Source organism: Gopherus flavomarginatus, chromosome 4 (genome assembly GCF_025201925.1).
Source record: "Gopherus flavomarginatus isolate rGopFla2 chromosome 4, rGopFla2.mat.asm, whole genome shotgun sequence".
Classification (NCBI taxonomy): domain Eukaryota; kingdom Metazoa; phylum Chordata; order Testudines; family Testudinidae; genus Gopherus; species Gopherus flavomarginatus.
Genome location: NC_066620.1, coordinates 78,362,072 through 78,388,665, shown reverse-complemented (window position 1 = coordinate 78,388,665; position 26,594 = coordinate 78,362,072). Strand labels below are relative to the sequence as shown.

Below are 26,594 nucleotides of genomic sequence, written 5' to 3'. Positions count from 1 at the left end.
TATGTTCTGTTTGACTGGATTGAAAATGAGACAGTAATCCAACTCTTTAAATATACATCAACAGTTTGATTGATAGACAGTGTAATTCTCAGCCTGTCAGGCCATAGAGTCAGCACCATTGCCTTCTAAAGGTTCTTCAACAGATTGATTCCTTCTTGTCCTTTCCTACAAACAAAATGAAAGCAGGAAGGTTTCCTTGTGCCTCATTAGGCAACAGAATAATTTGCAGATGACACATGCCCCCTAGAGCTCTAATCGTGTAAACACACTGCACACAAAAATTAAACCCCCTTGCTTCAATACCTCAGCATGAGAGTTCACATTTTCATTATTGTATTTATTATGTGTTTGATGTCCTTTCCAGTTTGAAATGATTACCCCCATACTAATTTTTCTTTTCCAAATGTGGCTCTGACACCAGTCCCCAGCATAAAAGAAATTGAAAGTGCTCTGTTGGTTTACACAACTGTTTTAACACTAGTAGTATTAGTGGCTTTACCAACAGTTTGAAAACTTTTTGGGAGTAGTGGTTGTTATTTGACAGCTGCTTTGAAAATTATTTTGTGAATAATGAATATATAGCTCTCTTATTTTGTCTTTCTTCTGATGGACTTGTTTCTAAAAATACTATTGATATTGCTATCACCCACTTTTATCATATGTTTTGTAAAGTGTATTAATTTTTGGTGCTAAGCATGTTTCTTGCCAGTCCCTTGCTCTTAGCTCTGACATTTAAAATATGCTTATGTTTTCTGTCAATTTTTCAGTGATGGGTGATAGATTGAAAAAAACCATTTTGCTACACATTTAAATTGTGTTATTTTAAATGGGGGGAAACTGCAGTTGAGCTAAGAGAGTGTACATCAAGTTCAACAATTTTTTTCAGGTGAGTTTTATTCTCGCTAGAAGCTGATTTAGTAGAGAGATGCTAATAGAACCTTAACTTATAGTTTACTTCGTATTTGTCCCAAACTGGGGTCAGTGGTATTTTCTTACACAGAACTTCTCTCAATCAGCATTTGTCAGCTGCCGTTGGCCTTCCCACACAATTGATAAAAATCATATGAAAAAGTATCTAATAGTAATTATGTCAGCAATGATAAATATAAATTTAAAAGTGAATATCAGCTGATTTGCATATACTGTGTCTCACATTACTTTAGACCTTGTGATCTGTAGCTGACAGATAAAGAGACATATTCAGTCCCAGGGCTTAACTGTAACAAAGCTGTACCACAAATGAATTGCAGACTGTCTCTTTTATGTATCATGATTCTATACCAACAAACTGTCCTTTTGAATGTTGTCATCAAAGAGAGCAATAGCTCCTTAAGTCACACAAACTGCAGTTTCCTGGATAGCAGAATTATGAAAATAAAGTCTCAGTTTGTGTTCCATGATGATTAGTCATGTGTTTTTATTGTACAATCCTTTACCATTTGGGAGTTAGTTTTGAATCTAGTCCAACCAGAGACCAGGCAATATGAGAGACAATTAAATGAATCAGAATTGCCAGGCTGCTCTATAGCAGGGAAGACCGTTAAGAAGCTGAAAGAGTTTGTTATGTTTTTAAAAAGAACAGTACTCTGCTTTCATAGTAAAACTCAACCCTTTATGTTGAAAACTTTTTTTTTTAATAAAGTCATTTAATTTTGTCTGACTGAACATTAGGTATGTCCTATCTCTACATGGATCCTGTCTTCATTGGGCACCACATTATCTATTCAAAAGTATGCATACATTTTCTGGATCAGAATCTCTTTGATGTAACCATAATCCTCCAGCCAGTTTTCCTAAAGTTAGAGACAGTTATCTAATAATAATAATAACTTTCTAAAGAAAGAATTTCTTTTTCTTTTTCTTTTTCATTAAAAAAATGGAATCTAACCCAGCATCTCTACCTATCATGCCATAAAAATGTGCTAGTTGCTCCTTTTTAGTGGTGCTGGGAAGGAATTTTTCCCTCACCACCAGATTGACTTTGCTGGAGTGAGTTTTTTTCACCTTCCCAAAATGGGTGCAGGAAGAACCTTTTCTGGTAAGAAAAAAAGGGGGTAGGCTATATGTCGCAACTTATTTTGTAAGTGTAAGGCAGATGTCCAATCAGGTACTCCATAGGAAAGGCATCCAGTAACCAGATAAATGAATTGGTAAAGGACTTAAAAGGAGGTGTTGGATAAAAGAACAGAATGGGGGAGGGGGGTTGGGGACTCCTATGATTGGTATGGCAGGGGACCAACCCTCTCCCCTCCGTTCTTCTAGTCCACCTTAACCCTTCCATGAGGGGGATGAATGGTAAGGTTCAAGCCATGGGTTAGCTGGGGGACCTGGATGGAAAATGAGGCCCGGATAATGATTGGAATAAACATGGATTTGTCTGTACTGTCCCAGGTATCTATATATAGATGTGGCCTGAGTTAATCCATATCAGTTGTCTCCTATCCTTCTTTCGGTATAGCCAGACATTATTGTTTCTGAAATATGGATGAAAGATAAAAGAGGAGATTCACCAGGCTGAATAGAGCCCTGGTGCAAATAGGTCTGACTGTTGCTGAGCCAGTAACTCATGCTGTAAATGCATAGGTGGCAGAAGTGAGTCTTTGGTTTGAAGGGCAATGCAAGATGGGTTAGAAGCAGAATAGCAAGAACTATGTTCAACAGAGTGGGAGACTATGGTGGTAAAATCATGCCCACTAGAGAAATGTGATTGAAAACAATTTTTAAAAATTAAGAGAAATGTAACTACTTACTGTCTGTATTTGATTAACAAGTGACTCTATGAGGAAAGATGGACTGAGTACAAGACAGGTAATTTAAATACTGTAACTTTTATATTAATAATATGTATATTCATATATCTCATAATTTATGCTTTCTCAAATCTCCTTTTTCTTTATCTTGTGTGCGTGACACCCTCTTTCCCATTGTTTATTTAAGGAAATAGCTAGTACTCAATAAATCTGTTTACCATTAATAAATGTATATTGGATTTAATAATGTAACCAAATTGATTTCATTATTGATTATACAGTGCTTTAAAGCTGTTTTGTTCCCTAGTGATCAACACAAAGAAAAAGGACTTGATTCACTTATACTTACAGAAGTGTTCATCAGAAGGAATTATCCCATTGAAGTAAATAGGATATGAAATCAGAATTAGGTCTAAATTCTCACAGTATTAAGGGCCAGTTGTTTATATTTTTGCTTTTTAAGGATTTCTTGAGTAGGAGTGCTAGCAAATCAATTTCTTACAACTCATTTGAATGCAGCCCCACTAGTCCTCAGATGGTAACTACAGGTCAATAATTGGATTAATGAAGATGGCCTTTATTCCTGCTCATGCTTCTATCCACAATGATGAACTAGATCAAGTACAGGAAATGAAAGTTGAAATAACTGCTCCATCTTTGTAGGTATTTTTTGTGTGGGTGACATCCATATCCAAACCATTTTTCTTAATGATACTCATTCTTGCATAGAGGATTAAAATGAACAGAAGTAAACCAAAATTCCATAATGAAAATAGACAGACTTTCTAATTTGATTTAGTAAATTAAGACTAGAAAAATAAGTCCCATTACAAAACAACTCCTGGGTATCATTTGCTGTTAATTTCTCCATATATACCTCTATCGCGATATAACGCTGTCCTTGGGAGCCAAAAAATCTTACCGTGTTATACGTGAAACCGCGTTCTATCAAACTTGCTTTGATCCACCGGAGTGCGCAGCCCCACTCCCCTGGAGCACTGCTTTACCGTGTTATATCAGGTCATGTTATATTGAGGTAGAGTTGTATTTTATATAGAGCTGGAGAAATCATATATTTTATAGGTATCCCAGTCTCATAGCCAAAGACATAGTTTATTTAACTTTAGCTAAACCATAGAATGATGCTGTAATATTTAAATGTTATGATAATTATGTGAACCATATTTCATTAAAGATTTTTGGGGGGGATTGTATCTCAACAAAGATAAAGACACATTTTTAAAGTATGAGTTATCGCTCAGTATTCTGGTTCAATTATCAATTATTTATTAATATACTTATATTGTATTTGATGATATAAAAACAAAAATCAATACTTAATAATGCAAATATCCAAAACTCCCATTATGGGGTTTCTTGCACCTTCCTACTGTCCAATGTAAGAGATGGGATACCAGACTGGTTCAACAGAGGGACCACTTGTGAACTCTGATATGTCAGTTCTAGTTACATTTTTTAATATTAAAAATGACAAGAACAAGTGAGTCAAAGCAGTGAAAATGGTTATCAGAGTAAAGTATTCAGAGCCTCATTCTTCTGTTTGTAAATTATAGGCTTTTCACAGTTTCTTCCTAATTATTCCATCAGGTGGTGCTGGCTTAGCTTACTGCAAAAGAGGCTGGGTGTATGTATGGCTCTACCATGAACCCAGCAGCTCACTGGATTTGTTTGCAAGGTACATTAATGTGGAGACTCCCCTCTCTCTGCACTGTTGCCTAGCTCTCCCAACTGCTGGTGCCACATAATACCGGGCTGTCAGAGGCTCCCCAGCTTGCTCAGAAACCACTTTTGGGAGGGCAGTATGGTTCCAGGTAGTGAAGTAGGGAAAGTGCAGAAGTTGCTGTCTTCTATAGGTTGTAAGGTTTTGGTCCGTTGGTTTGGAGGCTGGGAAAGAATCAAGCAAAATGCCTGTTGTCTGCCCCACCCCTGTCTTGACCCTTCCCAGTCCACATGAAAAGATCTATATGGCAAAAAATGTGCCCCGGGGAGGCAGTTCTGTGCCCTTATACATTCCCTTGCCTAAGACCTAAGGGTACAGAGTTTTTGTTGTTGTTGTTTTGTTGCTGTTCTGGTTGTTGTTCTGCTTATAGAATTGGAGGGGAACAACAACATGGCTTTCAGATTAGAAAACCAGAGGACATTTAGACTGATGATCGTCTTGGACTCAGCTAACAAAAAATAGTTTCTGGACAATTCTAAGTAAGAGGACAGTAGGTTCCATTTTCATGCACAGTGAAATTGTATTCATGCTTTTCACAGACCATAAGGCAAGGCCTTGTGGGTAGAGGTTGGACTTTGGTAGCTATGTGGATGGTCCACTTGAGGCTGCAGATCTTGAGTAGGCCTCACTGTTCCAGCAGGGCTGAACCCCAAAGGAAACAGGGCAGGATTTTATCCCTAAGTTCTATAAATATTTTTGTTCTTAAACTAAGAACTGTGACCTGGACACTGTGGAAATTCTTCACAAATCTCTTCTATGTTAAAAGTCTTGTTAGGAAAAAAAAATCACTGAGGATATTAAAGAAGCAGTGAAGAAAATTTAAACTGGTTTAAAGCCCTGGCTCAGATGGGTTTTACCTCTGAAGTTGATGTGAAATTTATGAACATTTTGTAGTCTCTTGCCCATGGAACTGAGATGTCCAAGCTCAAAAATGTTTTCTCTGTGATTATTCAAGCTATATTATATATTCACTACTACCTGAGAGGAAGATATATAGAATTCTTTGAATTGAGTCCTGTAAATACTTTGTTACTGGCAAGGTCAAAACTTTTCCTCATGTGATACATGAGCCCTTATGCAAGCCAGTTCAAATGTTTTTTGTTTTTGTTTTTGTTTTTTGTTTAAATTCTGGTTCAATTTGAGATTGAGAGTGGATTTTATTTTTACCTAAGATACTACAGTGTATCCCATCGTACTTTATATGGAATATGATATACCATTGAATTGTTTACTGCTAGTGGATCCTATGCTTAAAGTTTAGCTCATATCACAAAATCTAGCCAGTGCTCTATTGTTATTCTGAACTTTGTTATGATCTATGAAGTTAATGCAAATCTGTCAGGGTATCCTAAATACTTTAGTTTAATTGAGGGGCTTTATTATTATTGTTATTTATTATTTGGCAGAGTGCAACATATTTTCTCAGGATTTGTTTTCTATAGCTGTGATTAGAAAATTAACTACTTTTGTCATTTTCATGCATGAGTTACTTCAAATGGACAATAAATAATTTCCCTTGCACACAGCCCTCAATCATAGAAGCCAAAAAAAAGTTTGAAGTGCACAGATCTACACTGTTTTTTACTATGCTTGTGGCTTAGTTTACCTCATCTGTTTATTTTTCTGATACCGCAGGATACCATAGCTTACACAGGGGAGTGAGTTCAGCATACATTAAATAATGTGTGACTACAAAATAGCAATTCTAAATATTTGAAACACCATTTCTTTTAAGATAGCAGTTCCAGATTTATGCCATTTTTAAAACAGCAGTGAGAAGTTTATGGATTGCTTTTTAGGAGACCAGAGTCCTTCAGAAAATATGTTGGATCTCTAAGCCACTCAGCTTGTTAGCAGTAAATGGGAAAACTCCAAGAGTCAATATTTTTGTAAGTTTATGGTATTTAATTCAAACATTCAGAATTTCAGCAACCTTTGTTATTGTTGTTTGTGGTTCAATGTTGTTTGCTAATGCCACCCCAATGTTTGCTTTTTGTTGTTGTTTCCCTGAAGAACTTCCCTTTAATGGTCTTGATTGAGTTTTCCACTGTGTATTGAACAAGTTAATGTTATCATAGTCATTCTAATTCTTGCTTTTTTCCATCACTCTCGTGTTCTTTCTTCTGGAGAAATTCTCCTATAGTGCAGATGTCCTACACAATGTCCTCCAAACCACATCAGCTTTGTGATGGTGCTATTTGAATGGACCATAGACACATGAGCCATTCAGAGGTATCAGCACTGTATTGGCCAATACCCTGTGGTAATGTTGCGTATTGCTCTGGTAAAGTCTGATTTCAGCTATGGGGGGCGTTTCTTGTACTAATTTTAAGAAGTTAGGGTATCCATTTACTAGTATTTGTGAATAAGAACAGAAAAAAACATTGACGATGAGATAAATTTATATTGTGCCTGATTCTCTTTTGAGTCAGTGAAGAACCTTCCATTGACTTCAGTGGGACAGAATTGAGGCCTTGGTTTATATAAGGGTTTCCCTTTATTATCTGTGAATGTATTTGATTTATATAAAAATGGTGGTATATATAAAGCTGCACTTTTAACTTATTTTTTAGAATTGATTAGATTTCAGATTGATGCTGTTCCTTTAACGGAAACTGAAAAAGCATAAATATGAAATTTCATCAGTACAGTGAGTGCTTACTCTCACTGTTAGGTGGGCATTTTACTCAACTTTTTATTAATTTTTTGAATAAGGTTTGAGTAGAATCTCTAATTAAATGTAGGGACATTTCCTGAAAACTTCTATTCGTAAGAACAGTTTTTACTAATGCATATAGTCCCATATACTCCAAACATTCAACTCACTGATTTTAGTGGACCTACTTGGATGAGTAAGAACTACTCACATAATTAAACTTAGCAAGAGTGGTGCCATGATATTTCCCCCCCTTGAATGCTTACAGCATGCTTAGTTTAAAAACAAACAAACACACACACACACACACATACACAAACAAGTGCTTTTTGTGGCTAACTATACAAATGATCCAGTGCATTTTGGGATATTTTATAAAACAAATTATTATAAGGCAGAGAAATGTTTCACAAATCTGAGCCAAGGTAAGTTTAATAGTTATTTTAAGAACAGAAAATTGGGGCTGATAATTTAACTGTTGGCAATGAACTATCCAGTGAAAGTGGATGATGGTTTTATGTTTATTGGATGGTTTTATATATAATATATATTTGTTTGGCTCTGGTGGGGTTTTGAGGATGGGTAGTGAAGTGGTTTAGATTTTAAATTCATGTTCCATTGTAAGACCTTCATTTTGTTTAGCATCAAGGACTGACTATCAGGGCCAGCTCCAGGGATTTGGCCGCCCCAAGCAGCCAAAAAACAAAGGGAAAAAAAAAGCTGTGATGGCGATCTGCAGCAATTCAGCAGGAGGGTCCTTTGCTCCGAGCGGAGTGAGGGACCCTCTGCCGAATTGCCGCCGAATACATGAAAGTGCCACCCCTCTCCAGAGTTGCCGCCCCAAGCACCTGCTTGACAAGCTGGTGCCTGGAGCTGGCCCTGTGGACTATCTGTGATTTTGCAATTATCTGTTCCCTTCAGAGCAAAGAAGTGTTTTTAAACTACATTTTTTTAAAGTTTTTAAAAAGATGTTTCTTCAATTCCCAACAGAGATTCACTGTAACTTCTTAGGATAAAGAGGCATTATTCAAGCGTCTGCTATTGCAGCTGCTGTTCTATCTCTTTAGCTCTTCAGCCCAAAAAAGACAGTTTAATGTTGACTATTTAATACTCCACAGACTTTCTTCACTGGCCCAGAGACATAGTTTTATACGCTTGGATACAAAGGCTGCACTGCAGCCATTGTCTGGGTTCATCCAGGGGACTGTTTAAGATTTACATGTATAATATTGTAGTACCAACTTTCGTTTAAACCATACGAGAGGATTTTTGCTAGGTGAGTATGGAAGGCTGTTCCAGTCATTGCCTACAACTAATCTATTTACAATGGATATAAACATCCTCATTAACTCATAATTCCCAGAGTAAAGCTTCATCAAGATGTACTTAAGGTTGTAAATATATATCATTCCATTAATGAAACCTTAATTTCAAAGGAATTAAGGTTGATTAAGTAGGTGACATTCCCTCCACAAACCTTAAACGCTCAGAAGAGGCCAAGCACATCAACAGGATATCTCTTAACTATACCCTTCTGAGCATACAACATATTTCCATTTCCCCTCCATCATTCCAAGGGAGTTCCTTCTGCCAGTTCCTGTTAAGAAAACATGCTACACAGAATGTATTTAACTCACCTCACAGGATGACCCAAACCTTGATTATGACTCATGCTTTCTCCACAATGCAATACACAGTGTGTGTAAATTGTATGCATAGGTCAGCCCAGAATATTTGCTAAAGTTGTTGAGATTTTCTGTTGTGCTAGAAGGTGTCCATTTAACCATGGTAGCTGGGGCTTGAGTCACAACTGAAACAATGGGAAGTTGAGGCCATGTTTACTAGGTTATCCCTCCCCTCCATCCCACCAATACACATTAATGAAATAATGACTATAGTTAATGAGGATGTGAACATCTTTAATCTCATTGAATAGCTTCCAATGACAATGAAAAAAAGGAGTACAATGTTTGCTCATATCAACTTCCATTCTTTCTTCTGCTGTATGTGGAAGGGTGTTAAGATTAGCCTGTTTGTCTGTGTAGCTTCTTTCTGGTAATGGGGCCTGCAGTCAGAACTTGTAAACTGGAAAGGGCCAGGATGGATATGTGGCTGTATGTGGGGTTGTGTGACCTAGTCTGAATAAGAATGGATGAGGAGATGGGAATATGTGGTTTTTTGGTAGAATCCACAAATAAAGTAAGGTTTGACTGAAATATGTAAAGGAAATAACTGGTAAATTAGATACCACTGTGTAATAACAGAGTGTAAACATTAACTTTTTACTGTCACTCACTGCAAATATAACACTGAATTTAGGGTGAGCAAACAGCAAATGTGAAAAATCGGAATGGGGGTGGGAGGTAATAGGAGACTATATAAGAAAAAGACCCCAAAATGGGACTGTCCCTTTAAAATCGGGACATCTGGTCGCCCTAACTGAATTTCCTGGCTTTCTCTTTTCTTTTTAACTATAATCTTCTTTTAAGGTATGTGTAATTTGGGGTAGCTCTAGCTTTTTTGGTGCCCCAAGCACGGCAGGCAAGCTGCCTTCGGCGGCTTGCCTGCAGGAGTTCCGCCAGTCCTTCGGCTTTGGCGTACCCACCACCGAATCTGTGGAACCGGCGGACCTCCCTCAGGCAAGCCACTGAAGGCTGCCTGACTGCCACCCTCGCAGCTTGCTGCCCCAGGCACACACTTGGAGCGCTGGTGCCTGGAGCTGCCACTGGTGTAATGACAAATTTAATTTTAACGAAGATTTTTTTTTTGGTCTAGAAATTTTCTTAATTAAAATAAAAAACTTTTTAGCAATTGCCTTCTGTACACATTGATCTAAACTGTTCATTTTGAAAGATGGAGTATCTTTCTCTCCTCATACGTGAAATAGTAATATATTGTAAACTACTGCCAGAGTCCATGCTTGGTTTGTAATATTCAGAATCCATGAGGAGCTCATAATCCTTAAAAGTGAATAGGTGTGTGAAGTGATTCCATAGTGACTGCCTTTTCCTATTTTTAGTGTGTTAATGGATAATGTTGATTCCAGAAGAGAAAATCAGAGGGTCATATTCAGAGGTGATGTGTAAGATGTTGTAAGTGACACCTCAGTAAGTATCCATATAAATCAGAGACTACATAAATGCAGAAAATCTAAGATACTTTCACTTACATTCTGAAGAGCCTATAAAATTGGTATAATATAGGTATATAAAATGAATATTAAAATAGAGGGTGGCTAGGTTAAATATACATATTCCTGTGCCCTCCTAATAGTTGCCTTTTCTGTTGCATTGCTCTTTCCTCTTGTGCTGTTGTTCACTTTTGGTTGCTAAAATTATCATATCAGATCCAGTGGACTGACACTGGACTGTACTGAGCTATTATACGTCCAGAAAATCTGACTGAATAATTCTAAAATAGCACCCAGATTTTTCAGTAAAATGTTAAAGGTACTATACTTCATTAAAACAAATGCGGAGTTTGCAGGTTTGAGATGTGAAGCACTCTTTCTGTCTGTCTCTCTCTCGCTCTAAAACTCGAGCTTCTGAGGTATTTTTTCCTATCTTGTCTTATCTCATGAAGGCCTTATTAGATTCAACTCTGTTTCCCACCTTCCAAATCTTAAAAATAAACAAATAAGAACATCTAGCAGAATAATGAAAAAATTCAGGCAGATTTGTTGAATTTTGGCCAATCTAGAGTGAGAATCCAAAATTCATCTTAAAATGAGAAGCAAGTATCAATCTTCAACTGTAGCATTCATTCTGCTAACATTATACTGTAGATATGAAATATGCTGCAAATTTTTCACTCCAGTTTGTTTAAAGAGGAGTCTCAAAGCAGTTTAAAGTTATAGTCTCAAAGAGGACTCTCAAAATCATATGGGACTACATATTCATTCTTTGTCAATGGTTCCATCAGATTACAAACTCAACTAGGCATCTGAAAATCAATTTGCATTGTTTTTTCCTCAGTTTCATCTCCAGTAATTAAGATTTCCCAATTGGAAATCAGTTTTGTTTTAAGCTGTATGAGGCAAAAAATAATTTGGTTTGTTCTGTAATAGTTTTTTGCAGGGCTAACAACAGTGGAATCTTATTGTGTTAGTTAAGTGAGAATATTTTTCACAGAAATTTGTGATTTGACTTGATCACCTAACTGAATAGAGATTCTCATATAAGAAAGGGACATTTTAACGTATTATGCTTTATTGTACTCAACTGCATTTTAAATACAGCTATGTGAAACCTGGGGCTTCTAGGGTTAGCAATATATAGACTGTTACATGAAAACTCTTTGAATTTAGAGCTAGATTAATTCAGATTTGCTTAGTGCAGCCCTTCCCTCTGTGGTGTATAGAAAACTACATTAAAATTGTAAGCTATAACTCTAAATTTCTCTGGAGTTTTCAGTGCTGCTTGTAGGCTAGATAGCTCTGTAGGGAAGCATGTAATCTGGGCAGTTAGTCTGCAGAACCAGCCTGGAGTAAATTGGGTTGAGTTGCACCTCTCTGTTTTAGGGAGCGTTCTGCTTTGTATCTCTGAGTTCTAGTGTGCTGTTATTCTAAATTCTAAGGAATAAAGTAGTGTTACACTGTAGCCCTCCAGCAAGAGCATTTTATGTTTTTTTTCTAACTTTTTTCTCTGGGTATGCTGTGAACATAACACCCTCCTGCGGATTTTGGGACTATTTTTTATTCTTATAGTTTTTTGGGTGGTAGAGTCATGGGGCCGGCTTTAGGCACCGCGGGGCCTGATTCGTAGGAGCTGCCCGGAAGTCCCACCTTCTTTGGCGGCAGCTCAATCGCTGTCACAGCGGAAGTTCCCTCCACCGAAATGCCGCCAAAGACAGTGGCAACAATTGAGCTGCCGCCGCCAACCATGCCAGGACTTTGGCGGCAGCTCAATCGGCTGCTGGTGCCTTCACCTTCATTTTGGCGGAGGGACTTCCTCCATGGCAGCGATTGAGCTGCTGCCGAAGACCGCGGTGGGACTTTGGCAGCAGCTCCTTCGGGACGTTGCGGGGCCCTCTTAGGGGCGCGGGGCCTTATTCCGGGGAATTGGCTGAATCGCCCTAATGTCGGCCCTGGTCATGGCCTGTATCCACTCCCAATCTCCAGTCCTCAAGCCTGTGTGTTCTTTGGCCTTCAAGGGGATACCGAGTGTCTGCTTCCCCTAAGCAGGCTTCTCAGGGGGCCACCTGGCACAACCTCCTGCTCCTTCAATCACAATAAAGCTTTATGGAAATAGAAATTGCTACACTACAGTGGAGTACGACTGGCAAACAAGAGCCCACTGCCTTTCTTTATGAGCAATGACCTAGGGCTCAGACACCCTACAATCCCTAGTTATTAACCTGCAGCCCAGCGCTAAGCATCATTAGTCAACTCGTAGCCCTTCTCAGTTTCAATACGAGCTGGCACTAGTTGATATCAGGTGCCTTGCTTCTCCTTCTAGAAGATATGGGGATTTGCAATCTGCTGTCTCCTGAGGAGAAAGGGGTAACAACTTCATCTCAACAGTGGACAAAAAAGGAGGGTTGAGAAGGCTGTAGGCTTTCTATCATCCTTCCTTCCTCCCCTTCCATTCTCCAAACATTACAAAAGTAAGGAAAGAGATCCAAACCTAAATGGAAAATGGGATGAATGAATGCCGTGCTGGGAATGCTCGTGTGTAAGTCCAAATATGGATTTCAGTCCATACAAGAAGATAAGCTGAGGTTTATGTCCATAACAAATTTATGATCTAGACTCTCCTTATGTGAATCTGAAAGTCCGTTTGAAACATTTACTCTTCAAGCTTTAAGTTGCAAGTCCAGGCCAATGACAGCCTAGGATCTTTCATATAATTATGTAGCATTTTGATGCTATATCTGTAATGAACCTCTAGAAATTCATGATCAGTTTGATTTTCTTTTTTGTGTCTCAGTTTTAATTGGTTTCTATACAATACTTTCATCCACCGTCTTGTTTACACAAATTCATAAACAGAGTTCTCTCTTTGTTAGTAAGTGCAATTTAACTCAAAGCTGAGTTACTTAATTACGAACCTGCATATTTCTATAGAGTTGAAAAAGTTGAAGCACTCCTATCCACCTCTGTCCTAGGTTGTCTGGAATATGGGTATACAGCTGGCATTTGGAAACTTGCTATATTCCAATCCTGAGGCTGACAGCACAAGAAGAAGTCTGTTTTGTGAACCATTTTCCTTAAGGCTATAAAACAAAACACATACTGCAAATATGACAATATAAAAAAAGTTATTCACAGCAGGAAATTTCTGATCCCAAACCAGGTCTTTGAAGTTTTTCTTCCCTCTGTTGTGGTATAGAGCTGTTTTTGCGGTCACTTAACATTAACTTGGATGTCCTTGTCCAGAATGATCCCTAACCTCTTCCTAATGAGATCCAGTTAAAGATATGTTTCTCAGCCTACAACTTTCTTTACACCAGAAGCTCCAGAGATCAAAAAGGTTTTATGCCCTTTCAATACCACAGTAAATAGAAGCATCAGGGCTTCACACTGTAACACACATTTCTTTTAGGCCATTAGGTCTATGTCCATAGGACTTTAGAAATCCCCCGTTTGGTGTGTGGGTTTAGTGGTAGGCATATCCAATCACTAAGGAGGCTGTTTAGAAGGTTTATAGTCATTTTTGTTCCTTAATGGATTCTTTCAATGGAGTCATGACAAATATAGAAACTAAAAAGATGCAAATTAGAATCTTCCCTAATAAATATTGAGAAGAACATTCATTATTTTCTCTCACTGCTAGTCAGAAAATATCTAAATTTTTAGAAAGGAAAACCTAGCAATGAGATCAGTTGATTCCCTAGAATTTACATTCATGTTTACATATGTAACTGGTAATAAATGGAAAGAAAAGACAACATATTACTTATATAATTGTCTACCAAGCATAGACCAGAGAGACAAGCATGGAATTTGAAGTCTCTTGCAGGAAGAAAACCACTTTTGTGATATATTAATATGTGACTAAAGGAGGCATAGAAATCAATTTCACAACATAGAGCCAAAATGGCATCTTATTATCACAACAAATGAAGACAGGAAATATTACACCCATAATAATACCTACCCTAATAAGGAGCACTTCCATTTAAAGACCTTTGTGTCATTTTAGTCTCAACTAGAATTTTATTTTAAAAAATGCAAGAGGTCAAGTTTGCAGGTCTTACGTATACAAAGAATCAAGTTGACTATAATAGCTTATCTTGAGAATAAGGGCAGTAAGTCAGGCCCTATTTCAGTCCCAGTCAAAAGGCTATCCAGCTAGCAAAATAGCAGTATCTTTTTTGTAATGCTTATAATGTTGTGTGTAATTGAAACCTCACATGTGGTAACTTATGAACCCTTTTCTTTTTAAAGTAATAGAATCATTAAAAAATTATACCCTCAAGAGATGTGTTAGTAACCCACGCCATCACATTATCTTAATTTTGTAATTCTTGTCCTTTCTTTCCCCATTTTCCTTCCCAGTGTTGGTTACCATTAAATCTTACACTTGTATTACATCTATGGCCATTCACCATTACTCAGTCACCATTGCATTGGCTAAGCAGTTTAGGTTGTTATATTTCTGTGCCCAGTTCCTAACTTTTAAAAGGTCCTTTGAAGCTGTCTTGATGCAGTGGTTGTTTCTAGGCTGACTCTTGTGTTTTATTACCAACTCTAAGGCCAGGTTGACACTATAGACTTTCATTGGTATAACTACATCGCTAAGGGGTGTGAAAAATCCACACTCCTGAGTGACAGAGTTATATCAACCTAACCCCTGGTGTAAACAGCTAAGTTGGTGAGTGGGCATCAGCATACCTAACATCTTTCACGGCAGTGGATTTATACTGAAGAGCTATAGCAGCACAGTGTTTTAAATATAAACCTGCCCTAAGGGTCACTTTCCTTTTGTTCTAGTCTAACCACCATTCTTTTATATGTTAATGGATTCAGTAACTGGTTAAAAGACAGGAAACAAAGGGTAGGAATAAATGGTCTGTTTTAAGAATGGAAAGAGATAAATAGCAGAGTCTCCTATGGATCTGTACTGAGACCAGTGCTGTTCAACATATTCATAAATGATCCGTGAAAAAAGGGGTAAGCAGTAAGGTGGCAAAATTTGCAGATAATATAAAATTATTTAAGACAATTAAGTCACAAGCAGACTGCAAAGAGTTGCAAAGGGATCTCACAAAACTGGATGGCTGGGCAACAGAATGGCAGATTAAATTCAATGCTGATAAATGCAAAGTAATGCACATTGGAAAACATACTCCCAATTATACATACAAAATGATGGGATCTAATTTAGATGTTAGCACTCAAGAAAGCGGTCTTGGAGGCTTTGTGGATAATTTTCTGAAAACTTCCACTCAACGTGCAGCAACAGTCAAAAAAGCTAACAATGTTAGGAACCATTCAGAAAGGGATAGATAAGAAGACAATAAATGCCACTATATAAAGCCATGGTACACCCATGCCTTTTAATATTGCATGCTGTTCTGCTCGCCCCAACTCAAAAAAGCTATATAAGAATTTGAGAAGGTACAGAGAAGGGCAACAAAAATCATTAGGGTTGTGGACCAGATTCCATATGAGAGGAGATTAAAAAGACTGGGACTTTTCAGCTTTTTCACCTACGGGAGAATATGATAGAGGTCTACAAAATTATGATGTGGAGAAAGTGAATAAGAAAGTGTTATTTACTCCTTTACATAACACGAGAACCGGGGGCAGGTGTCACCCAATGACATTAATAGGCAGCAGGTTTAAAACAAAGAAAAGGAAGAACTACTTCACACAAGGCACAGTCAACCTGTGGAACTCAGGATATGTTGTGAAGGCCAAAGCTATAATGGGGATGCAAGATGGTCAGGGATGCAAGCCAATGCTCTGGGTATCCCTAGCCTCTGACTGCCAGAAACTGGGATTGGACAACAGGGGATGGATCACTCCATGATTGCCATTCTGTTCACTTCCTCTGGAGAATCTGGCTTTGGCCACTTGTTGGAAGATAGGATACTGGGCTAGATGGACCCAGTATGGCTGTTCTTATGTTTTAGTCTGTTGTAATGGTCATAGATGGGTTTTCAACCTGAATCCAACTTGGTTTTCCCTTTAAGAGATAGGGCTTTATTTTACTTTGTAGTACCTCCTAACTATATTTCACTCAATATCAAATATGAACTATAGACTTATGATAGGTGATTTGTCACAGTATGTGCTTGTTGTGTTATCTCAAAATTTAGGACCCAGTCTTGCAACCTATACTCTCTTTAGTATTTCACTTTGCAACTCTATTTCAATGGAACACCTGACAGAGTCAGGCATGGCTAAATGGGTGATATTGTGCAACCCTTACTGCTCTTTCCCCACTGAAAATTCTGACTCAATTCTGACTGAGAGGACTCCAGCACTAATGCAGCCATTTCTCAGCTGCCTGCAGAATGGCCAGCATAAGGAATGGTGAAGTATTATGTCATAGATAAGTGGTGCAAACAAACTGTGCTCATCCTTTTCATGAAGAAACATTAAAAAAAATGATACCCTCAAGAGATGTGTGTTATTAACCCACACCATGACTAATTACTTAATAAACTAATGAAGGAGAAATTGTTGCAATAAAATCCTGTTCTTCAATATTTAACCCGCTTTAATTATTGTGATCATTTAATCTCTTCAGTGACTAAAAATATTAATTCTTGATTAAACACTTTTGTAACAATATCCAAGGTACATCCAGAAATGTGATTTGTCTAGTGATGCAAAATAGTTTCTCTGCTATACAGACAATGTAAATACTTAATAGCATTTTCCATCAAGCCATGTAAACACCCCTTTGCATGACTTGCACTGTACAAGTTCAGATGAAGAATTAATGTTCCAGCTGATGAATTGGTTGTCGTTTATGTGTAATGTCAGTTTAATATCTGCAATGTTCTCTATTTCCAGGAAGGTGTAAAAAATAATAGTTTGGCTCATATTAGGAAGTTTATCATTTTAATAGCAAGATGAATTAGCATAGTGCAGATGTTATGCCAAGAGCTGTGTGCATAAATGATTTTTCAGTTCACTGGCAGCTCTGGAAAAGATAAATCAGGTTGACCCCAATATGATTTTTTTTTCAATTTCAGTGAATCAAAACATTTTGCTGTTATTTCAAGTGCTTTAATGTTTAACTAAAACTGAAGGGAATTTTGAAACAAGAGGCCAGTTTGAATCAAATTTCACTGTTTCATTTTGAAAATGTCTAAATGAAACATTTAGACTTCAGGATTTTTCATTTAGTTCTTTACACAAACAATTTGGTGAACCAGAAATGAAATTATGAAATGTTTCTATCAGCAAACTTTAATTTTTTTACTGGAAAAAAATTACAGCTGAAAATTTTTGCCCAGCTCTAGTTACATCAGGTTATCAGCATCAGGGCTTGAATTCAGGACCTAAGGTTCTAAAAATATGAGCCTCAACTGTCTGAGCCAAAAGGGTCAGCTCTCTTAACTAGGACTGTAGCAGCCTCATGAATATCTCTATGTGGCCTAGCCACCACATTGCGGAACAGAGCACCATACCAAATGAGTGTGGGTTGCACTAGCAGATGTGAGATCAATGCTACTCTCCCCTCCCTCACCATGTTTTACTTACATTCTTTTGTCAGCTCAGCTGCAGCTTTTGTGCGCAGTTCACTCAAATCTCTCAAACTGAGCAGCAATGAGATGGATGCTGTGTTTGGATGCTAGACCTTCAAAGAATAAACATCTAGCTGCTTCAGGGAGTGGAGTAGGTGTCACATTTCTATCTGAGTGTTGAATTAATGCTAAAGTTGTGTTAAAAAATGCCTACTGGAAGTTCTCTCATGAGGTCCAGACTACTAGTTATCAGTGATTACACAGTACTCTTTGCAAGGCAGGGAATATAAATTCTGGCTTCCTGGTGAAATCCCATTTAATATAATTCCATTCTGTTTCCTTAAAATCACGCCTTCTGTTTTAATTGAATTAAGGGTGTTCATCTTCACTCCCATCCCTAAAATATTACACAGCTTTGCTGTGCATGTTTAAACAGGAGCATCTCCCTCCCAACAGATGCTAGGTTTGACTGGTAGGTGAAGAGATTCCTGTGATTAGTTTGTGGATTAGTTTAAGTTCTGTATGATGGGAGCTGCTACTGGCATATACAGTAAATCTGGGACATTATTAACTTCTTCCTCCACAAAGGAAGAGCAGCTTGTAATCTCAATCACTGTGCTGTAATTCTTAAGTAACTCTTCCACAGAAGTTGATTGTCCAATAAACCCAGTGATCTCTTTGTTGTCTGACTTTCCTCATATTGCAACAGTAAGAACTGAGTTCTGTTGCTGTGCCAAAGGGGTGGGGTAAGAGGCGGTGAGGCAGCACACACAGCATTTTCTTGGAATCATATTTCTGTGGAAAAGTTACAGACGGGGTTATTAAAATCTTAGCCTGCACTGCTGTGTGATAAATGGGATAATGATGACACGTGATTCCAATTTGTACTAATTATACATTATAAAATGGAAGGTGGTAGCCAGTGAGTATTCCTGCTGCTGCACTACTTTTTTTCTTTGTCAGTGGTGATCTATATATGATATTTCTGAATGTTTTTAAACATTTTTGTTTCAGTTTTATAAAGAGATATGAATGCATGGAGTTCATTGATTTCTTTCATTCGATATGTGAAAATTCATAATCAACCCCAGCTTTTCTAAGCAGCAAGTTCCAAAGGCAGTGAAATGTGGTTTGGAGGAAGAGTCCAGAATTGGGGGTCTAAATTCTATCTATGGCTCTGTCACTGAGTCAGTGTGGGGTTCTGGGCATGCTGCTTCACCTCTCTCTGTGCCTCTGTAGGAAGATGGTCTTGTGGTTAAGACTGTCTTGGGCAAGTAAATGAATCTTGCTGTGCCTCAGTTCTCCAACAGTAAAATGGGGATAATATTTTTCTGTCTCAAAGGGATGTTTTGAGGATAAATACTTTGATGTTTATGAGGTGCACAAAGTACTCTGGTGGCTGTGACCTAGATCATTTCACCAGCTGTAAAATGGGGACACTTTCTTTCATGCCCCACAGGGCCATTGTAAGTATTAGTTAGCAAATGTTCCTAACACAATTCAAACATGTAGATGTAGGCCTGATTCTGATCTATTTCAAACCAGTGTAAAGCAGGAGTAACCAATGTACTAGATTGTCAGCTGGGACTGATATACACTGGTACAGGTTAAAGCAATCTGAAGACTCACTCTATACTTGTGCCAGTAGCCAATAGCCTGTTACAGCAACCAGAAATCATACACAGACACTTTGGGACACCCATTTCTCTGGGGTATATCCCATGCACCAGCTACAGGGAACTGAAGACTGAGGCGTATGCTGGCAGTGCTGTGGTAGCCCTTTGCCATCCAAGGACCTTGCCATGTGGAGATTTGGTAAACAACTTTAGAACAATTTTGTGTTAGTGGAGTAGCTCAAAGCTGTCTTTATATACTAGAGAATGTAGCTCAATGGATGCTTCTGGTATAAAACTGTTAAAAGCAATATCAGAATCAGGTGTATAAATCGCTACGCAAGTGCTAAGTGTTAGTAAGGTTAGCTTTAGCGTCATAGCCAGACTTCACCTATGCTGTTGTTTTCTGCATCTGGTGTGTATTTTATTAATTTCCCCTCTGTGTCTGTTTTGTTTTCAGCCTGTGTGCTGACACAGGACTGGTTTTGTTTCCAAAAGAAGAGTTTGCAGAACTGCACAGTGCCTGATCCAAACAAACACTTTGATGTTCCTAGTTGGACTATGTAGGTAATAAACTCAAAATATGTGTGTTCATTTTATTTGATTTTCAGTAAACAAATGATTGTCCAGAAAAGATTGTTTGTTCTGAGAAGTGAGCCTCATTTGGAATCCGTGGGAACGTTTGATCATTCACTCTAACTTTGAGACAGGCTGCCTTACCGCATAGTATTACGGATGTCATCTTGAATACATACTTGCATGTCCCTCTCTTTCTGTGTCAGTAGCAGGAACATTTAAACAATCTCCTCTAGCTATTAAGGTGAACCTGAATTGCAGAGTTCATGTCTATGTTTTTGGTATTCTTTCTGTTATTCACCATGGCTTTCTGTAAAGCTTCCCCTTAATAATGCTGATATTGTGGAATTGTGCTATGTGACAAATATAGCAGTGTCTTTAAAGCCTGTATACAAATACACACCCATTTTTTAAATGTAAAAAGGTTCCTCCCTCACATACCTGCATTGAGAACTACAGCACTGATAATATACTCAAACTATTTTGTGAAATGTGTAAGATTCTAGCCTCTACATTCAGTTTGGAGAAAGCATCTGACCAAGCTGTAGCATGAAAGCACGTTGATGGCATATCAGCTAAATCTTGTGGTTTCAACACTAGCAATAAGCTGCTGAAATGAATCCTGAAGCAAGACTTACCCCTTGCCTCCACATCTTGAAATTAGGGCATGGTATCTTGCATACAGTAGCACAGCTGGCATCCCTAAATTACAATTGTTTTGGGCTGCTAGCTGCTCAAAATTATATCAATCTATTTGTCAGCACTAGTGAGGTTTTTTTTCTTATATGTAATGTTTCAACAGCAGTGGCAACTATATTATATGTGTTTACTTATATACATACATATATATGTTCCTTTATCTTTCTTTTAATCTATTCACTGATCAACATTAGTTGTTCTGCGTTGATATCCTTTTTAAATTACATTTAAATTTATTATTTTTACTAATGTAATTAAATTTACATTTTTCTTTTGATGGCTAGACCATTTGCTACCAATCATAAAGGGGCTGGCTTTCCTTGTGAGTGAGTGAGGTGAAGCTCAGATTGTCTCTTGATGATATTCACAAGCCTTTTATTGACCTTAATAATAGCGGGACAGGACAGTGATCTCAGAGGAAGGTGGGCATATAAGGACTTTGAAAAAGAACAAATCTTCCTTTCCTCTGGATTTCAGTGACATCACTTTCACCCATGTGTGTGGTTTAAAAAAATATGCTGCCTAGATTCAGAGAACTGTGACTGAACTTGTTCTGAACTGTGAACATTTTCAGTGTAAAGAGAATGTTAGAGATGCAAGCTACAGCTGAACTTATATAGCACATTTCTGTTAGTTTCATGCAACTCACATCTCTCCCTCTCTCTGGCAGATCACTATGAAGACAGTAGAAAAACCCAAATCAAAGCAAAATTTAAAGGGCTAAGGCATGAAACCATATAGTCCAGTTAGTAGAGAGGTATAAATCAACAAATCTTTCAGAAAGCCAGAAGCAAATAGTAATTCTTCTGACTGTAAATTAGATAAAAAGCAAATACCATTAATGCAAAATAATGGAAAATTTATTGCTTTTAATGGATTACATGTATAAGGAAATAATAAAATAGTGTGTTGTACTCCTTACAAAAGTGCAGTACATCAAACAGAATTTGGCAGCTCACCAGCACTCATTGCATTAAGTAAAAAGCAAGATAAACAGAATCATTTGACACACACAGTTTTATTAGTTATACCATTTGGTATGTCTGAATCTCAAATTCTCTCTTCAAGTTTAGATGTAATGATTATTAAGACATTTTTGTTCTGCCTTATCACAAATACTGGCTATACTTTAGTAGCTTTGGATGGATCTGTTAAGGTTTATTGCACATAATATCAATTTCTATTACAAATAAGTAAGAGGAAGAATAACAAAAGTGATGTCATTCTTATGAATCCCTGAGCTATGGAGGGGCTGCACAGAGAAGGGCCAGAGCTAAGCTATATCCTTAGAAAGTTGGTAACATGTTCATGTTAATTTTTTAAGTATTTTAATATTTTAATATTTATTTGTAAAATTAATTTTGTTCCATGTAAGCTAAAAATATCTTTTCTTTTTCAAATACATTTAAAATGCATCTATCGAGAATTCTAAAAGTCAGTGAGGCAACATACTTTTTATTTTTCTCCTGATAGTTTTGCTCATCAATAACTAATTTGTTTTATGGCATTTTACTAAGAAGTTAGGCCATATGAGTTTACAGTGTTAAGGAAAAATTATCCAATTTATATTATAATGTAATTTGTATATACGATTATTATGAGTTTACACTGTTATATGTTGCGGTGAAAGTAGCTGTTTTTTGGGCCAAATCCTATAGATCTTAATTGTTTTTTTTTTAACTTGGGCAAAACTCCCATTTGGCTTCATTTGAGTAGGAACATCAGAACTGGAACCATTATGTTTGCATGTCTGGACTGGAGTGTAAGGATGGTGACCCATCTGGGATGTTTAGGAAACTACTATGCTTTATAAAGATGATGCTTGACTTGAAATTAATTTCCTTTGGGTTTGTATCCATCTTTGGTTATTTCATTTGGTTCAGGCAGAAGTTATCATTAGTGTGAGGTGTTCAGAGAGCTGGGATATGACTTCATAAAAAACTAATTTAGATGACTTACATTTTGCGGTAAAAGAACACAAAGTAGCAACTGTAAGTATTATAGAGCATCTTGAGACAGATGTACTTTTTGTGGTATCCCTACACTGGCATTCTAAAGAGATTTGTGGCCAGCATCATATGTTTAGGTAGATAATGAAAATGCTGATACATTTTAATTTAAGTAGGCAGAACACATTACCCTTAACTGGAATTTTCCCAGAGCAATGTTTTAACATCCTTATTCTTACTCAGTGTATCATGGAATCTTAAATGATTGGAACTAGTAGCTATTCCATTAAATCGAAAAAAACCAGCAGTTTTAGCCACACAGTAAACCCTGTTCTATTCAGTTGCATAGTTTCAATATGTGGAAAGAAGAGTACTGCCTTTTTGAATTATAATTTCAACTTCCTGTAGCCATTTTGGAAGCTTCAAATTCATGTACTAATCCTGCTTAACCTGTGAGGACTGACCACTTCACAGGAGAACGTGGTATTTGAGATTTAGGCTGCAGGAAGAGCATAATTTCCATAACCACTTCAAGTACTTTATAAATAAAATAGGTTTCCCTCAGGGGTTACAATACCATTTCCTTTATCATTTTAATTGTCTTAAATAAAATAGTCCAGAGAGCCTCCCTCCCTGGGGAAAACACTTCATTTAAGTTCTAACACAACATTATTTCTATTAATTGGAAGCATTTTGCTATCGATTGAATCTTTTATCTTTCATTTTGCATATAATCAAAAATATGTTTATTGCATTAAAGCTCCTTTCTTAAACATGTTCCTATTTAGTATTCTGGCTCTTTTTATCTAGTGCATTGTTACAGCTCAATTTGCCTGGCATTCTCCATTTCTTATTGTCTTACTCGTAGTATTATTTAAAGCCTTAAATAAAATGAATACTCTTGTATCAGAGAAGACTGCCCATTGCCCTGTCCTAAGAACCTAGGAAGGTATCGTTAATACACTTCTGGAAGAGGGTATTGGATTTTGTAGTGAGAGAATTTTGGTACTCGGTAAGATATAAGAAAATTTTTAGAAGTCTTCTCCCCACATCTTTTTTTCCCTCTGCTGCAAGAGGCTGTGACAGAATGAACTCCATTCTTTCATTCTTCATGGCATGGAAGGTAATCAATTTATAATACCAAGCCTTATGTAATATTCACAGCATTGCAATATGGCTCTGTTTGGAGATAATCTAAGCATGTGAAAAGCTCACAGAAGCTGAAACAGCTTGTATAATAGAAGCTGGACAATCCCATGTCGGGGACCTATTCCCACTCCAGAGTCAGCTAAATCAGGCACTAACCCAAAATTAATCCCTTTTCATTTTTTAAAAAAAGCTTTTGGTTTGGTCTGAGAAGTACTATTGTGTTTGTTCAGTCGTTTGAGTACTGACCTGCTAAACCTAGGGTTGTGAGTTCAATTCTTCAGGGGCCCATTTAGGGAACTAGGGTAAAAATCTATCTGGGGATTGGTCCTGCTTTGAGGAGGAGGTTGGACTAGATGACCTCCTGAGGTCCCTTCCAACCCTAATATTCTATGAATACTGAGTTAATCCATTTCCCTGTAAGGAAAAACCTCTGCAACACAATATTCAGCACTATCACAAGCTAATGCAGCCACATTTTCCTCTCACACTGCTATATAATTTCATTATAAATGCCAGTGTTAAGGCCAATAGTAATAGTGTTAGTGCCAACAAACAATGATGTCACAGCTTGTCAGCATTATGTAAATTAAATCACAGTTTTGCATAACCAGAGAGACAGGTGGTGGTAGGGTAGGGGGAGAATGGGCAGTGCAAATCAGAGAGATTTGTGGGTTGGAATGAGGGTGGAAGAGGAAAGAGAGAGAAAATGGAGGAAAACAGGGAGGAGAGAGAATTGAAAATATGGGACTGAAAAGAGAGAGGGAAATTCTGGGTGGGAGTCAGAGTGATAAGGCACTAGAAGGAGACGAGAAATAGTGGGGAAAGGGTGGAGGGAAAATAATCTCTGGAGAAGGAAAGGACGTAAAGGCAAGTCAAACTTCCAGGGAAAGAAGATGTAACTTGAAAAGGGGAAATAGAGGGTGATGGTTCCTTGTGATAGTGCCAAAGAGGGAAATAGACCTGCCCGTTGCTCCCTCTTCTAAATATCTTTTAGCCCTGCCAGAAACCCCCCGAGTGGGTAGGCAGGCAGGTCATCATGCTTATTCCCTAAAACAGGATAACAGTTAGGGCAGGGTTTCTCAAACAGGGCTTGCTGCTTGTGTAGGGAAAGCCCCTGGTAGGCCGGGCCGGTGTGTTTACCTGCCCCATCCGCAGGTCCAACCGATCACAGCTCCCACTGGCCACGGATCACTGCTTCGGGCCAACGGGAGCTGCTGGAAGCAGCGCGGCGGCCGGACCTGCGGACAGGGCAGGTAAACACACCCGGCCTGCCAGGGGCTTTCCCTACACCAGCAGAGACCACTGTTTGAGAAACCCTGAGTTGGGGAAGCTAGGGTTTGTTGATGGGATAGGTTGGTTTTGTACTGGAGGATCCTGGTGGTTTTCATAGGTACAGATGTGAATCAGAACACCTCCTTTCTGAGGAAGGAGATGGACAAATAAACCTGGATTTGTGGTGAGGCCAAGAGATGACATCACTCTTAGGCTATGTCTGCATTTGAGATTGGAGGCGTGATTCCCAGCTTTCACACTGGCGCTGTTCGAGCTAGGAAACTAAAAATAGCAGTGTAATCTTCGTTACTTACTTGGGCAGCTAGACTGGGCCACTGTCCATGCTACCCTGGCTAAAGTTATGTTTTTAGTGTTCTAGCTCAAGTACAGCAAGCATGCATCTATCTACCCAAAGCTAGGAAGCATGCTCCCAGCTGCAGTGTAGATATACTTAGAGGGAAGCATAAATGAGATGGTGACCTTAACTGTTCAAAAGTTGATTTGTTTCCTTCTTTCCAAGTATTTTAGCTTTGTAAATGATGTGATAGGTAAAAAGTAGTTATGAATGGTTTGCTGTCAAACTGATAGGACATATCTTGTGATCATTTCACTGAGCAAATATTATAAAGTTAATTCTTCCATATCGGGTTCTCAGGGATGATCCTGGGAGATGCTGAGCCCCCTTATACTCCATTGGCTTCAGTTGGAGATGCGGGTACTACAGCACTTCTCAGGATCAGATCCAGAATTACTGTGAATGCTGAGTTAAGAAAATTATTTGCATAAGACTGAAAAAGATTCTGAGAGAGAAGATATGAGAGAGAAAAGATAGAGAAGATTATGTCAATGTTCAAAACAATTTGAATTCTGCTTTTCTGATGTAGCACAACTTTCTGAGCAACAAATTACTTAAATGAGAATACTGAATAGGTGAAATTAATAGTTTCAGAACAGATTAAATGGGGCAAATTTGGTCCTGATATATGTTCCCCCAAATCCACTGATGTCACATGTGCAAAAGAAGAGTTTGGCCAATATGTTTGCTTTTACCTGTAATCAGTTTTGCCCTTGGTGCCTTGACTTTTAACATTGGTTTGTGGTTTGTGAAGCATTAGCTATTAATAGTGGTATAATTATCTGTATGGAGCAAATTCCTTCCCTCTGACTTGTATCATGACTGCAGTGCCATTTTATACAGTTGATAGAGAAAACTATGTTAAAAGATTGTTACCAAAGGAAGGAGAGAAATGATGCATGCGCGGACATGTAAAACTAACAGTTTTCTATGTTTGTTTCATTTCACTCAGCCTCTCCATCAAGTTAACAACAATTTCAAAATGCTTTGGAACTAGCTTCAGGATTTTAATTTTTTTTTAACTTTCCATGGTGGGATACTTGACATTGATACATTAGTTGGGAAGTAACCAAAGCACAATAAAATAGTCACCAAGAAACTCTTGAAGATTTAGAAATCAAAGATCAAAAGAGCTTTAAGAAATACTTCAGCAAACTGTGAGTGACATCCTTTGGACATTCCTATGAATG

At 37.9% G+C, this 26,594-nt stretch overlaps 1 protein-coding gene across 3 annotated transcripts in view; it reads left to right on the top strand.

Moving 5' to 3' along the window:
* The window catches only part of CHRM3 (cholinergic receptor muscarinic 3), a 487,601-nt gene that overhangs the window by 254,624 nt on the left and 206,383 nt on the right, over positions 1 to 26,594 (top strand). For 2 of the 3 annotated variants that reach the window (XM_050950407.1, XM_050950408.1), the window contains one exon: positions 19,865 to 19,971. The exons of the other annotated variant lie outside the window; for it this stretch is intronic. In XM_050950407.1, the coding sequence (XP_050806364.1) occupies positions 19,949 to 19,971 (23 nt within the window). In that variant the 5' untranslated portion in view covers positions 19,865 to 19,948. The remainder of the gene's footprint in view (positions 1 to 19,864; positions 19,972 to 26,594) is intronic. 3 annotated transcript variants of the gene reach the window in all.